The 15,604-nt window shown below is 40.7% G+C and overlaps 1 protein-coding gene across 1 annotated transcript; it reads right to left on the bottom strand.

The window, feature by feature from the left end:
* Positions 1-60: 60 nt before the first annotated feature.
* LOC147327921 (recombining binding protein suppressor of hairless-like) lies at positions 61-11,006 on the bottom strand. The gene is made up of 11 exons (XM_086295916.1): positions 10,741-11,006; positions 10,094-10,132; positions 9,875-9,970; positions 9,635-9,800; positions 8,798-8,972; positions 8,535-8,672; positions 8,333-8,445; positions 6,567-6,707; positions 4,213-4,368; positions 3,950-4,053; positions 61-3,861 (listed from the first exon to the last, which is right to left on the bottom strand). Exons 1-11 carry the CDS (start codon positions 10,758-10,760, stop codon positions 3,519-3,521), a joined length of 1,491 nt encoding a protein of 496 aa, XP_086152042.1. The 5' UTR covers positions 10,761-11,006; the 3' UTR covers positions 61-3,518.
* Positions 11,007-15,604: the final 4,598 nt, after the last annotated feature.

Here is a 15,604-nt window from a genome sequence, read left to right on the forward strand (position 1 = left end):
ACTTGCGCATGATATTCCAGGAAAAAGACAAAAACAACATCAAAACATCTGATTCAGATATAATAAATCCATATTCAGTGTGATATAATCATCAGAATAAATGGTCCTGGGTGAGATACAATTTTTTTTTTTTTTTAAACAATCCAGTTACAACTTAAAGGCACAGCAGTTTAAATGGTGGTTGATCTGTTTTCTGATTTTTATAATCCAACTAGTCGTACAAAAGGTTCCCTGGCCTCTCTCTCCCTGCAGCCCTTTCCCAGAGATGTCATGTTCTTCCTCAGAACTCCACCCCCTCACTCCATTTGCAGCATGGGGGCCTCTTAATTAGTTTTCCTAACATATTTCCCAGCCATACAAATGGGGGTCAGAGTTAGTTTCCTTTTCGTTAAGGTAGGGACAACCGCTATAATACACTGTACACTGTCGAGTGTAACCCTTAATGTTTGGATGAGGATCAATTAAATCCCATAGATCTCACTATTGGAAGTATTTCCTGAGATCAGCTAATGATTGGCTGTCCTGATATCATCGCCTGACTGTCTGGGCGAGGGAGTCGTATCTGTGATTGGAATTCTTCAAGCTATTTGAAAGGGTTTTGCCAATGTTTGCACAGCTGTTCATTAATGATGTCTATATGTAGCTATGCCATTTATTACATGCTCAGATGCACACTCTTGTTAAAGTAAAAGCATTGCTAGAAGCATAAAGAGAGATGGACCAAAGCAGACCACACGGATACACAGGCATACACACCAAACACACAAACATTAACAGCAACAAAGTGTCAGGTTTCATTCCAGCAATACGGCTCCCAGTTTAAAAATAAGTCAGACAGATTTGACCTCTATCCCGGGTAGCATGCTTCAGTGGATAGTGTCTAAGCAGGCCCCAGCAGGAAGTGAGTATACAGCATGTTTGGTTACATGATAGACAGAAACAGGAAAAGAGTGCATACATATTCATCAAGATTATGCACAGATACTGATATTATCAATTCACCAAGACATGGACACTGGAGGAAAATTGAGTCAGGATATTGTGACTTGGTGATGCAGTAATTCACAATTAAATATTTCATCAGGTAGGTATATTTCCAAATATCTTAAATACCTCTGCTCCTGCAGACCAAGAGAAGGATCAAAGACATCAGTTTTTTAGGGCAATTAAAGTTGGAGCTTCTAATTTCATCATTAGTGTTTAAAAAAAAGAAAAGGAAAAAGAAAGAAAGGAAGAAATTAAGAGATGATTCACCTATTTTACATACCGGATGAGTCCAGTTGTTGTATGCTTAGAGGATGGTCACAGAAGGGACATTTACACTTTGTTTTTACAGTCTAACCCTTTACTAGAAGCACCTTTTGTCACATCAACAGCTATTTTGAAATAAGTAATAATTCAATTTAAGCTAACATGTCTTTGAAACAGAGCACCAAGTAAAAAAAGAATCATGCATATACAGACAGAACAAGGAAAGCCCACATAGAACAGTCTGAGGAAGGTTTGACTCAAGACTGTTCATGCAGGGCTTGAAACAAATAATTCACACTGGGAATTCTTCTCCTACCCGTACCCTTCTCTTCATCCTCTCACTCTTCTTATCTCTTATTCTTGGTATAACTGGTACTAAACTAGTTATTATTGCCATGAAAACGCATTTACAACTTATACAGCATAACAGCATAATGCAATAATATCTTGTCAGCTTGTACAAAATTAAGCAAGTCAGATCCTGTAGGACTAGGATGTTACCACCTTGGTATGATTGTTCAAACTTTTATCCTGTACCTCTGGGAAGTCGTTTATGGGGTCACACTCTGACCCCCCCACACACACAGTATTCTTTGTTCACATGTATACCTATGTAAGATGTTATATGTTAATGACCCTATGCATATTCATGTAATCACAATAAAAGGAGTGCTATGGGGAACCTGGCTGAGAGTCTGACGGAAGTCAAGTGGTGGAACGACACTTGACTCCAGGCAGGTCTCCCTCATGCATGAGTAACAAGAACTTTGCCTACTTCGGGTCTTGCTTGCTGTGTAATTATATTGTCTTCAACGTTCCAGCGAATAGGTTCAAGCTACAAACCTATCAACCTCATCACTTAATGACCCAAAGGGCAGCCAAAGATGACTATTAGCTCTGCTGAACTTTTGTTCAGGCATTGTTTGAAAAAACTAAATTCAACAAAAGGTCAGCATCAGTATGACACTAATGATAAATTGGTTTACTGGGAAGAGATAGTATTTCTTTCCCCCAGTACATGAGCTCACTTTAAAACCCTTTAAATCTCAGCTCAAACTAAAGATCAGCTCTTCAAGAAAGCAAGACATTTTTGACATTCCTCCTTTGCTTCTTGACTTTCTCTGAAAATATGCAAGCGATAAGACACTTTTTATAAAAGGCTTCACTTATATGTGGGAGAAAAAAATGACTGCTGCTGTATGCATTGCTATGGTAACAGGAGGAACTGCTTGTTTAGATTTGAGACCCAGTACAGAGAGTACAAAAAGAGCAAAATCATTAAAGAGAGAACACTCTGACAGTGTATTACAGGCCTGCCCCTCCCTCTCTCTCTCCCTCTCTCCCTCTCTCTCTCTCTCCCTCACACACACACTCACACACTCTACATTCATTAAAAATTTCATCTTTGATATAAAAGAGAAACCAAAACTGTTCAGTGGCCTGGAAAACATAAAACAGCCAAGCCAATAACTGCAAGCAGGCAGAGATATCTTCATTTTCTAAAGTGCTTCCAAAGACTGACTGACTCTTTTTCATTGCAACACACTCAACTGTTAACGACAGCAAGTAAGCTTTAAAAATAAAAAAAAAAAGAAAAAGGTGAGAAGCTGTTGTCTGACTATTACACACATGAAAAGCAATTTTCATCTTGACTCAACTGAGAGAAAACAGGAATGGGAGGCAACAATATGAAAAACTATCTTGGTAACAAACTGATCTTACTATGCAGTGTATCATACAAAAATGTACCTCAGAAAAAACTTATAAAATACAATATGAATAAAATAATATAATAATATTCCTTGGTCCATAAAACTATGTTATTCTTACAAATTTTCCCTTGCTCAATGCAATTACAAGTTTGTGTTCATCTGCAAACATAATGCTGGTAGTAAGAAAGCAGTTAAAGTAGCTTCCAAACCTGCCAAGTATATAAAAACAAAACAAAAAGGTTATTTTACAAATGATGTTGCTATGGGAGTTAGATAGTTCACCTTCTTTTAGATGAAGAGCATAGATATCACGTTACTCTGAGTGGAGCTTATGATATGTCCACATCAATCCACAAGAGGGTGATACAGTACAATCAGAAATCACAACTCTTGCTTCTGAAGTTGTCTTTTTTTCCTCCTCATAGTTTCACAGTTCCTCTAACAAAGAACTTCTTAGCTTCTGTGCAATTCTTCACAGGTCCATGAGCCTCTTTGGAGAACATGCTCACATTTTCTCACTCAGTCACTGAGAGCACAATCACAAAACACGTTTTACTATGACAGCACCGACATAGCTGAAGTCCCAGACGACATGCCAGAGTCACTACTGCTGTAGGCTCCGTGGCCATCCCCAAGCACACCCATCAAAGATGAAGGTGAGGATGAAGATGCGGGTGATGATGAAGAGGTGCTGTGTGACCGCAGAATAGCTCCAGCAGCACTGCAGTGAGGTCTTGGCCCTGGTTCGGGGGTATACGTGAAGGTCAAGGCAGTGGCGTAGATGATTCCATCACTGCGAACCAGCGTGACAGGGACCTGAACTGGCTGTCTCACCCAGCGCCAACCCTCCCTAAAGGCAGAGATGTCTGGCACCACGCAAAGGATGCTCTCCCCACATCTAAGGAAGTAAGCGGATGGGACAAGGCTTAAAAAAAAATGAAATGAAAACACACGGGAACAAAGTTAACACTCGCAGACATATTTACCTGTACATGGTGTCTGCCTCCACATCTCCAAACCAAACTCTGAGGTTAGGGGTGAAGTTCTGTCCTGTCAGCTCCAACATAGCAACATCTCCTCCACCATTTAACTGGACAGAGACAAACATAAAATCAATCAAGTCTTAGAAGATTCATAGTAGTTGAATAAAAACAAAAGAGACGTATACTTGGGTATCAAGAGTGGAGAGTGTCACTCGTGTTTGCTGGTAACTAGAGCATATCTTCCCCGGAAAAGGCTGTATGTGTACCTGCAGGCTTTCAACCACAGGGACAGGTGTTACTGGTGTGGGCACGGGGCCCATGCCCTCATAAAAGGTGTACTCTGCTTTGTCAGTACTAATGATAGTCCATGAAGCACCATCATTAATCATGTCCTTGTTGGTCTCTTTGGAGCACGGTGTAGCCTGAAAAACAAAACAAAACAAAAGAAACACAATTAATTTTAATTCCGTACAGTTATGTCCAACCAGGCACCATCATGGTGGCTGATAGAGGCTCGGACTGTTATGTTTAACTCTAGAAACTGGTGCTCAAATCATACAAATGGCTGCTGTAAGTACTGCTCTAAAACAGCTCTATTAATATTTATCTGTGACAAACAGATTCTTCTAATTATTGGTTTGTTTCAAACACACCAACACTGTTTATATTTATACGACCAAATCTGTCTTTGCAAGAAAAACAAAACCAAAAAAAACTAAAACCAAAATGTTTCTAATAACAAACTCTTAGGTAGCCCCATGCCAAATAAAATCATACATAGTTTTTATTTTTAAATTACAATTTCTCTGGATAAGAAAATAAAAATGTCAAACTCTTATCTGTAAAGAAAAAAAACCTTCAGTAATAATTACCTATATTTTTAACTGAACTATATACTGATTATTTGCAGTAGTATATAGATACATTAAAAAAAAAAAGTAGGAACAGCCACATATAACACACAGCAGGTCATCTATGGTTTGATTTGTCCGCATGTGTCAGACTGGATGGGTTGTTACCAACATCTGGTGAAAATATCATGTCAACAGCACTTTTAGAAATATATTTACTTTGAAAACTGATGACGTGTTCAGTTCTCATTTTACCTGCTGTATACAAAATATATGAAGGAAAACGTGGCAGTTAAATATTATTCACACAGTCATTAAAACATTTGTCAAAATGTTTGACAACATTTGGTATTCACGGTCCTGGTCAAAAAGGTAATGTAAGTTCAACATTACATTCTAAAATGCGGTCATAGGTTGTGCTTTTCCTGATGCCTTCATACAGTATGATACAACTCTTCTTTATGTAGCGACATTACCAAAAAACCAAAGGGCTTGGAGAGGAGTTGGTAAAACAGTTAGGACTTTCTCTTAAGTACTAAAAAGATGTTACTCAGCTCATAAAACATTTTACTGACTATTCTATTGGCTGCATTTCACAACCCAAATATTTACAGGTAGTGAAATGCTCCAAAAAGTCTGTGAAAAGCAAAACCACAAATGTTTTCTTAAGTCATTATACTGTTAGAAATAATAAAAAATAATAATAACAACAAAAACAAGTCGCTTGTTTCTATTATTTAATCAATTTTTAGAGTCAGAATCGCAGCAACATACTCACCAAGCCTTAGCATGAATCCTGCCCCAAACCTAAGACTTATAAATGCTACAGGGGATAAGTATCAGTAGTCTTCCTGTATATGAAGTTGCTACACCTTCAGCTTTCAAAACCTTTACTGCAGCTGCTCTTCCTTGGACTGCAGAAATTGCAAAATAGTTCAGCCTACTTTTTTAAACTTCCTAAGAATGAAGAACTAAAGAAGGGGTTTGTTTTAAGGAGATCCACACTGACAAAGACCTGATGACCAACACCAACATCAACCTTTGCAGTTATCATTTTACACCAGAAAACTATATTTATTGAAATAGGCTAGGACACATGACTAACTTTCTCTGAGGAATGAATCATCCTGACCCATTGACATCAGCACTACTAGTCACAGAATACAGACTGCAGTTGGCAATTCAGCCCATAGTAACTGTTCCTTAAGAACACCAATAAAATTATTATGTATAAATTGCGATTTTATGTTAATGTAAGTAGCACACCACACTCCAGTGGAGCTGACATGAGAGCTTGCAAGTCAGCACTACAGATATGCCTTAAACATTTCAGAGCACAGAATGCTGATTATTTCTTCTTGATTTCCAATCCTAATTTTAATATCAAGACCTAATTTTGTGCACTTCTCTCTTTTTTTTAATAATTCAGATTTACTAGCTGCATTTACCAGCTGAATAATTCATGTGGTTATTGCATTTTTCTTTAGTGATACAAACTCAAAAAATATGTTTACTTCTGCTTTAGACATACTTCAAACCTGTTTAATTCTGGATCAGTCTGGATTTTGAGTCAGTCCATAGTCACCCTTCAACAAGAAAATACTCCAAACGGCACTACTGGCAGATTTCCTCTCCTTAGCAACAGCAGCAATTTATTACTGTTTTGATATCTGCTCATCACAAAAAAATTCTAATATAACTTGATTTCACAAAAACAAAGTTGAAATAATTGAATATATACATGTCTATGTGTGTCAGACTTTGCACACCTGGAACTGGATGATCCTCTCCTGTGATAGACAGAGATACATCCTGTCTGTATCTTTCAGGTAAAAGGCACACTTGTGAAGCTGGGACACCGGGTCATCAGCATCCATTAAAGCTGCTTGCTTGTCCACTTTTCGAATGATCTGGGGATCATAACACACTTATTGTAAGTACTGGTCACTAGGGGTGGGTTTTGATAATCGATTTATCGATTAAAATCGATTCTGGCTTGGATAACGTGATATCGATTCATTAAAATCTTGAATCGATTTTTTTAATATTAATTTATTTTGCCCGAAATGCCAGAATCTCAGGTTAAACCTCACAAAATTTCAAGAACCACCAAACAGCTAAAACAGTAAATGAGAGCAGGCACACAGATTCTGCACAAAGATGTAAACACAAAGCTCGGACCCGCCGACGGACCAGAATCAGTGAGATGTCGCCTTCTCACCCGACGGCACGGACACGGTCGGGGCTGAAAGCCGACAGCTCGCTGATACCGATGTTTCGGCGGGTCCGCGCTTTGTATTTACGCCCTTTTTGCGCTGATTCTAAAGCTGTTAGTTTTATCTCTCTCCAAACATTATTGACCGAACCAGCAGCAAAAGAGTTACGCTTCAATAAAAAAATTTAAAAAAACGTCATGAATTCCCTCTGACTTTTGCTGTTTTGCTTCAACCACACTTCATGCACAGCTCTCTCTCACTTTCTCTCTGTACTTCAAGAACAGTTTCCCGTCTAAAAATCTGTTTTCTGCATTATTCGCTTGCTTGTTACGCACAAGTCTACCGTTGTTTACAGCGCTGTCGGCCGCTGTTTTTTTCCCTTTTACTTACTACCGAAAATAAATCCTCATTTCTGCTGTTCAATAGGCTTCTGAACAAATGTAAACTTTTTAAAATTATGCAAAATGCAAAACACTTAGCTGTGTCTCTGATAAAAACCCCTGTAACTTCAGAGGTAATGTTCATATATTGATTAATGGTTTTCTTTCGTTTTTGATGTACTGCAGAATATTTTTATAAAATCCCAGGCCAGGAAAACCACCTTCATGTTTTTCTGTGTTTTATCTTCAGCTACTTTGCTTACACCTTTGATAAAGTTTTGCGAGTGTCAGCTTCCTTTTTATAGATACAAAAATATGTAAATGTACTGATCTGAATTATAATATTTCTGACTGTCTGAGGCAAAATTTCCAAGATTTAAATTGATTCGAATCGAATTGATTCGGGACCTTGTGAATCGGAATCGAATCGATTCTAGAAATCAGTGACGATACCCAGCCCTACTGGGCACACACATGAATGTCAGACTATGTTAGGAAACCTTGATTTAGACTGTGTGGGCTTTTACTGCTATTATTAATCTCTTTGTCATTTCTGCTTTCCCACGCTGTCAAACTTGCATCATTCTTCATTTTATCATCACCTCTCTGGTCCTTGCTCTCTTTCCCCCCAAATCCCCACTGTTATTCTGCCAATATAGAAATGCAGTTCCTTGACTGGCCACTTGAGGCTTTGCTCTACAGGTGAGTCAACAGACTCCGATGTGAATTTGGCCAGCTGTCCAGCAAAATTAAATTTGTTTACAGTTTTGGATTCTATATTTAATTTTGTAATTTATGCCAGGCTACAGGGAATACCCTTTTTTGTGTGTTTTCTTTTATAGAAATCACTCATTTGTATGATACAGTGACACCTGGACGCCACTACAAGCAGCTCATTTTCTCACAAACAGACAACAGAAATAAAAAAGTGCCACATACCAGTCTTGGCAGGGCCATGCCAGTCACAGAACAAACCAATTTGACTGTCTGGCCATAGTGAATATAGCCATCTCTTACAGCAAACTCCTCCCCTTCAGACTCATCATCGTCCACTAAATAAAAGAAAATAACAATTTAAAAAAAGATTAAATGTCTCTTATTTAAAATCTTACACGATATAAAAGAAAAAAGTGTAGCTCACAGAGGTGAATGTAGAAGGCACCCCACTGTTGAGAGCTGGCATGAAAGTTTCCCCCCTCCACATGGAGATACCTGGTACTGACCGTCTGGGAACGCAGGCGGTTAAACAAGGCCACCTTTGTCCCAGATGCTATACATACTGGAGGGGAATAAAAAACAGAAAGTGAAACTGGAAAAAGAAAATCATTTTCAAATCCAACTTAAACATCAAGCTGTTGTGAAACCATTCAGCACTCTTCGATTTATGTGTGTCCAGCAACTCACAATCAGCATTTTTCAAGGACTGTTTCTTCTTGGAGGGCTTGGAGATGACCTTGATCCTCTTGCTGAAGAAGACTCCAATGTTGGCACTGTTTCCATACAACATCTTTACAGATAGCATGAAGTGCTTCCTTTTATCTGAGTCACTGATATACAGCGTCTTAGCTGTGCAGAAGTGCTACCCGGGGAGAAGACAAAGGTTAGGGGACTTTTATTTTTGCTTCTCTCATATCTCCTACTGGAGAACAGGCTCATTAGCAGCATCTGTGCAATGCGAAAACATGCCGATGTGCAGTAATATCAGCTACAGCGTGAACATGGTTAATAAGGTTGGTTTCTGGTTTTCATGGTTTCTGCAGCAGCCAACAGGGGAAATTACACAGCAAAGCATCTGTATATCTGACCCCTGTGGTTACTTCTGTTACTTTGCTTAGCATAGCACTTATGGAGCACTGAGAAAAAGCAAGCGACCTGCTTATTCATCGGCTGAGAAAATAATCAAAAGCTGATCTAAAGAGATAACATCTCTTTCTTCTCTATCTTAAAGATCCAACGTGAAGAGTGTTGTCAGGGAGACAATAAATCTTCACTTAAAAGAACCATTTTAACATCTGTCAACCTCTTATCACAAACTGAACACAAATTTAATCATACAAATTGTAACTGGATCCCACACAGGAAAATTAATAAGACAGCAGACAAACATCAGGCACTGCCATCGATGGAAGTCATCTTATCTCAGAAAAAGCAAACTCCTGATAGCAGTCAACAAGGCAACTATCTGACACAGATGTTTAGCCTCTAAATCACTGAATCTGTAGTGCCATTATAACTACCCACCTTGCCCTCCAGATTGAGCTGCTGCATCTCCTGCTCACTGTTGCCAATTCCAATGAAGGCACAAGGCTGGGCCTCCTGCTCAGTACAGCCCTCCTTCTCCATTTTTTCCAACTTCTTTTGCCATCCGGTGCCCATCAGATATACACACGGTGGAGGACAGAAAAACCTAAGTGGCACAAGAAGAAGTAAAGTGAGACATTTTTCTTTAAACACAATGAAACTTAGCAGTGCCACACAAACCTTTTTTCATTGCCATATGACTTTTGTGCGACTTTTGCGTGTAGAATGAGCACCGTTTGATCATCTTTGTCCTTCAAGTAGTTCCTCATGGCTTCCCTGCAATGTGGAGAAACGCATTAAACCTTTTAGAGCACTTTTTAATGACATGATCATTTTTCCCCTAGATTATAAAGTCTAAGATTGCACGGGGAACAGCTGGCTGTGTTTCTCACACTCCACCTTGTTAATCGCTGTGGCTGAGGTCGCTCACCAAACTTCCTGCAAAACAAAAACATCAGGGGAAAAGTCTTTTACACGTGGTTTTAGTGCTGGGGTTAGTGCAGCAGAAACGTAAAATAAGCTTGAGGGAGAGTATGTAAGAAAACAGATTTAATAGAGGCGATGTGATTTTCTTTAAACGTTTTTTGGATTAGAAGAAAATTAGGAAAAACGCTGAAGAAAGAAAGCCTTTGAACAAAATGGGAATCGTTTGTTTTAATGAGCTAAGCCAAATTTTATTTCTTTCTTCAGTATCTGACAAAGTTGCAGTTTTCTCTGAGGGTGTTATGCTGATGTAGTCAACTCTTAAAAAATATTAAGCCAAAATAAAAAACTTAAACTGGCAAAAAAAGTTTCTGAAATTGTTTGAAACTTTCTTGATAGGGCAGTTCAATAAACTGTATAGAAAGCAGGCGATACTTCGAAGAATAGTTTTGCACAACTGAGCCCGCACCGTGCCACAAGGTAGTACTATTATGTGTGATATGCCTACTAACAACACCGAAAAACATCGCTCCCCCACCAAAAAAGTAGTACCAACTGCCAATATCTTCCCCAAATAAAAAGTCAGGTTTTGAAAACATACAGCTTTAAATTTCTGCACTTACCCCGTTACAACGGGCGCCATCTTCCGAATAACTCTTCCCCCCCCCCGGAAAAAAAAAAGTCCCAACAATCGCGAGATCCCTCCCCCAGTTCCCTGACCAAAGCCAACGGCACAACAGAAGAAGAAGCAGACTGGAAGGAAAAGAAGGGAACGAAAGAGGGAGGGAGAGGAGAGTGACGGGGCAAAAGGGGGTGAGAAGAGGGCGAGGGAGGGGCGACGGGCAGAGGGCAGACGCCACAACAACAGGCGTGGGAAAGTTGCAGCGTCGCGCGAGAACGGAAAAACTCTCACAATACACACGCATGAAGGAAGGGTAGTTTTATCGCGAGATCTACCGCCTTCACAACTCGCTCTGTTTTTTTCCCACAGGGCGCGCGCGCTGTAACTCGATTCCCACGCTTATTGAGCAACGAAGCAGGCTGCACCTTTCTGTGCTGAGGAGCTAGAAACACGGCCACGGGATAGATATGTGTTATATGAACTACAGCACTGGAAATATATGGGAGAGTGGAAGATTAAAGCACAGACCTTAAATGGGAAGAGTGGAGAATCACAGTGAATGCAGATGCTTCCACAGAGCCTGTTACAAGTAAAAGAGGCCAAGAGGGAATATCTACAATAACGTAGTCTAGAAGGAGGGTCAAAGATTGCTTAACCCGCTTGTCAAAGTCAAAGTCAACTTTATTGTCAATTCTGCCACATGTACAGGACATACAGAGAATAGAAACTTCGTTACTCTCAATCCCTAGATAAAATAGAAAATGAACATTTAAATATAAGAGTGATTAAAAATGCAAGTAAAATATTTTAAAGTAAAAAAAATTAAATAATATAATACAATTTTACATATAACAAGAAAGCTATACAATATACAATATAAGGGTAAATGACATTGAGTGCAAACCAGGCAGAGTAGTGCAAATAGGCAAATAGTGCAAATGGAGATTTGGTAATGTACGGTATGAGATAGTGTAACACAAAGTCTTATGAGGTAATGGCAGTCCAATGCTCCACAAAGTGACTGGTAACTGGTGCAGGCCAGTGAGTGAGTCAGAGAGTGTGTGTGTGTGAGTGTGTGTGACAGAGTTCAGTGAGACCGTGGAGGAGAGAGGGGAGAGGGGGCAGAATCGGGAGGGAGTTAAGCTTCCTGACAGCCTGATGGATGAAGCTGTCCTTCAGCCTGCTGGTCCTGGCCTGGAGACTCCGCAGTCTCCTCCCCGACGGCAGCAGCTTGAAGAAGCTTTGCATTGGGTGCGTGGGATCAGCCGCTATGCAAAGGGATTTTTTAGTGAGACGGGTGCTGTAAATGTCCTGGAGGGAGGGGAGAGAGACACCAATGATCCTCTCTGCAGCTCTCACTATGCGTTGGAGGGTTCTATGGCAGGACGCATTGCAGGCTCCAAACCACACAGTGATGCAGCTCGACAGGATGCTCTCGATGGTGCCTCTGTAGAAAGTGTGCATGATGGGGGCTGGTGCTCCTGCTCTTCTTAGTTTGCGGAGAAAGAAGAGACGCTGCTGTGATTTCTTGGCCAGTGCTGTGGTGTTGTACGTCCAGGAGAGATCCTCTGTGATGTGCACACCCAAGAACTTGGTGCTGCTCACTCTCTCCACAGACGCTCCGTCAATGGTCAGAGGAGCATGTTGGGTGTGCATTCTCCTGAAGTCCACAACAATCTCCTTCGTCTTCTCCACATTCAGAGAGAGATTGTTGTCAGCACACCACGTGGCCAGGCGTCTCACCTCACTTCTGTAGTCGGTCTCATCCCTGTTGCTAATGAGACCCACCACCGTTGTGTCGTCCGCAAACTTGATGAAGAGGTTGGAGCTGTATGATGGAGTGCAGTCATGGGTCAGCAGAGTGAAGAGGAGGGGGCTCAGCACACATCCCTGCGGGGCCCCCGTGTTTAAAATGATGGTGCTGGATGTGTTACTGCCGACCCGTACTGTTTGAGGTCTTCCGGTGAGGAAATCCAACAGCCAGTTGCACAGTGAGGTGTTGAGCCCCAGCTGGACCAGTTTTTGAGTGAGCTGTTGGGGGATTATAGTGTTGAATGCTGAACTGAAATCTATGAACAGCATTCGAACATATGAGTCTTTTTTGTCCAGGTGTGTGAGTGCTGAGTGGAGTGCAGTGGAGATGGCATCATCGGTTGAGCGGTTGGGCCGATACGCAAACTGGAAGGGATCCAGGGAGGGGGGCAGGACAGTCTTGATGTGTTGCATGACTAGTCGTTCGAAGCACTTCATCAGGATGGGAGTAAGTGCAACAGGACGGTAGTCATTAAAGCAGGAGGGAGATGACTTTTTTGGAACCGGAATGATTGTGGTGGCTTTAAAACATGTGGGGACGACAGCCTGGATGAGTGATATGTTGAAGATGTCTGTGAAGACATCAGTGAGTTGTGTTGTGTTGTGTTGTAATAGCGAGTAAGGCAGCTGGATTTAGATATATGGGATACATCACCACATTTAAATTGTGATTCTCAGGCACACTGTGTAAAGTGTCAGGAAAAACTGAGGAAGAGTAGCTCTTCCTCAGTTACATCTTAATGCAGGATCATTAATAGAATAATATAGATTTTAGTAGATTGGCAGCGCATCATTACAAAAGATGAGTTCACATGTGGGGCAGCACGGTGGCACGGTGGTTAGCACTGTTGCCGCACAGCAAGAAGGTCCTGAGTTCAATTCTACCATCAGGCCGGGGTCTTTCTGTGTGGAGTTTGCATGTTCTCCCCGTGTTTGCGTGGGTTCACTCCGGGTACTCCGGCTTCCTCCCACCGTCCAAAGACATGCAACTTGTGGGGATAGGTTAATTGGATAATCCAAATTGCCACTAGGTGTGAATGTGCGAGTGAATGTGAGTGCGAATGGTTGTCCGTCCCTGTGTGTTGGCCCTGCGACAGACTGGCGACCTGTCCAGGGTGTACCCCGCCTCTCGCCCTATGACAACTGGGATAGGCTCCAGTGCCCCCCGCGACCCTGAAAAGGATAAGTGGAAGCGAATGGATGGATGGATGGAGTTCACATGTGGGAGATCAGTGGTGGATGTGGAAAAAGGAGAGCAAATGCATTTGAGAATCAGGATACTGTATTAACCCCTAAGGAAATTATGTGGTTAGTGTTGCTCCAAGAGAACAAGAACAGTAACAGACTGAACTAAATTAAATAATGCAATATGTTACAAAATATAAGAAATAGCTGTAACATATACAAAGAGCTCAATAATAAATATCCAGAATATTACACAGATAAAATATAGATGACTGACATTTTACTCTAAATTGTAAAACCGTGTTACTTTCAATGTAGAGGATATGTAAAAGGTTGTAACTATTGCAGTGTGTACTGTGCAGGTTGTACAGGGAGGAATGATTTGTCGTGCAGTGGTGCATTGGGGTAATCCCATTCTCTCACTGAACGTGCTCTTGTGACTGCCCAGCACATCATGGCCTGGGTGGGAGGTCCTCATGATGTTGTCCTTATCTTGGACAACATCCGCTTCTCTGACACCAGCTTAAGGGAATACAGCTCCATCATGGAAACATTACTGGCCTTGTGGATCAGTTTATTGAGTCTGTTAGCATCTGCGACCCTCAACCTGCTGCCCCAGTATGCAACAGCATAGAGGATGGCACTGGCCACAACAGACTCACAGAAAATCCCGAGCATTGTCCTGACAGATGTTGAAAGACCTCAGCCGCCTCAGAAAATAGAGAAGACTCTGGCGCTTTCTGTAGAGTGCAGTGGTGTTTTAACCCAGTCCAATTTATTATCTATGTGTTTCATAGATCAAGACAACCACACAGGCCTCAGTGCTGAACCCATTCAATGACAACATCTGTTGGCTCCGTTACACTGTTACTGCCCTTGTTTGGGTCTACTTCTTCTCTTAGAAAGAGGGCACACTTCAAATAAATACATCATTGTACCAATTACTTGACTTTTTGCCACTATTGAAATAAAGAGAATCGGGTATTAAAACAAATACTGGCACCCTCATCCTCCTATTAGATGCACATGTGGTATAAATTTGAAAATCCCATATGATTTTCAAAAAAGATGACCTCTGAATTTGAGGTCAGTGTCACTGGGATTCAAACCTATCCAAGATTTAATCTGTTTAAAAGTCCTACGTTCACCTGGTTATTGAGTTGTTGCATTCAGAAACTTGGGTGTCCACATCACCTGCCTGCTTGCCCAATGACATCAGCCTTTTACAGCTGAGGGGTAAAAATGACCATCTGAGAGAAATTTCATCTCCTCCTCATCACCACTGTAACACCAAATGAGGGAATATTTTTTGGAAGAATGGCTCTCAAGTAGAGTTTTAGGACCTGTAGCATTAAAGCTGCTCTAGTGCCATGTGGTGGATACCCACTGTTGTTTTTTCTTTTGTGACATGTCACTGTGTTGCTACACAAATCCCCCATATGACATTTTTTTGTTTAGAATTCTTTCACATATAGAACAGAAATTACCATATTATAGGAAATCAATCTCGAACTATTTTTTAAAATATAGATTTTATTATATAAATGTATTTTCGAATAGTGTATATAAAAAAATTAGATAAAAGTTTATCGAAGTAAATGTCATGAAATAGAAATGGTGACAGTACTACATGAGCAGCCCCCCCCCCCCAAAAAGAAAAATATTATCCACAGCATCTGGATATTCTATAGACTGAACAGATGATTCTGCAAAAACAGGTGGTAAATGTTTTATCAACTGCAGATGGTAACAGCGAGCGCATTTACCCATTACGGTGGGAGTAATGGGAACAGTCTTATGATAAGACTCCATCAAATATATTTATGGTGCTTTTTCAGATTACTGTGTAAGGAAAAAAAGCACATTTG

This window comes from Aulonocara sp. 'chitande type north' Nkhata Bay, linkage group LG6 (assembly GCF_057382095.1).
Source record: "Aulonocara sp. 'chitande type north' Nkhata Bay isolate Kocher_YH1m ecotype deep benthic linkage group LG6, A_spYH_male_GT1.1, whole genome shotgun sequence".
Classification (NCBI taxonomy): domain Eukaryota; kingdom Metazoa; phylum Chordata; class Actinopteri; order Cichliformes; family Cichlidae; genus Aulonocara; species Aulonocara sp. 'chitande type north' Nkhata Bay.

What these genes read in the sequence shown, in the direction of transcription:
- LOC147327921 (XM_086295916.1), bottom strand. Translation starts at nt 10,760, where the DNA reads ATGGCGCCCGTTGTAACGGG. An exon ending in TCATATGGCAATGAAAAAAG is followed by an intron (nt 9,801 to 9,874) that starts GTTTGTGTGGCA and finishes TGTGCCACTTAG; the next exon opens with GTTTTTCTGTCCTCCACCGT. An exon ending in CTGTGGTTGAAAGCCTGCAG is followed by an intron (nt 4,054 to 4,212) that starts GTACACATACAG and finishes GTCTCTGTCCAG; the next exon opens with TTAAATGGTGGAGGAGATGT.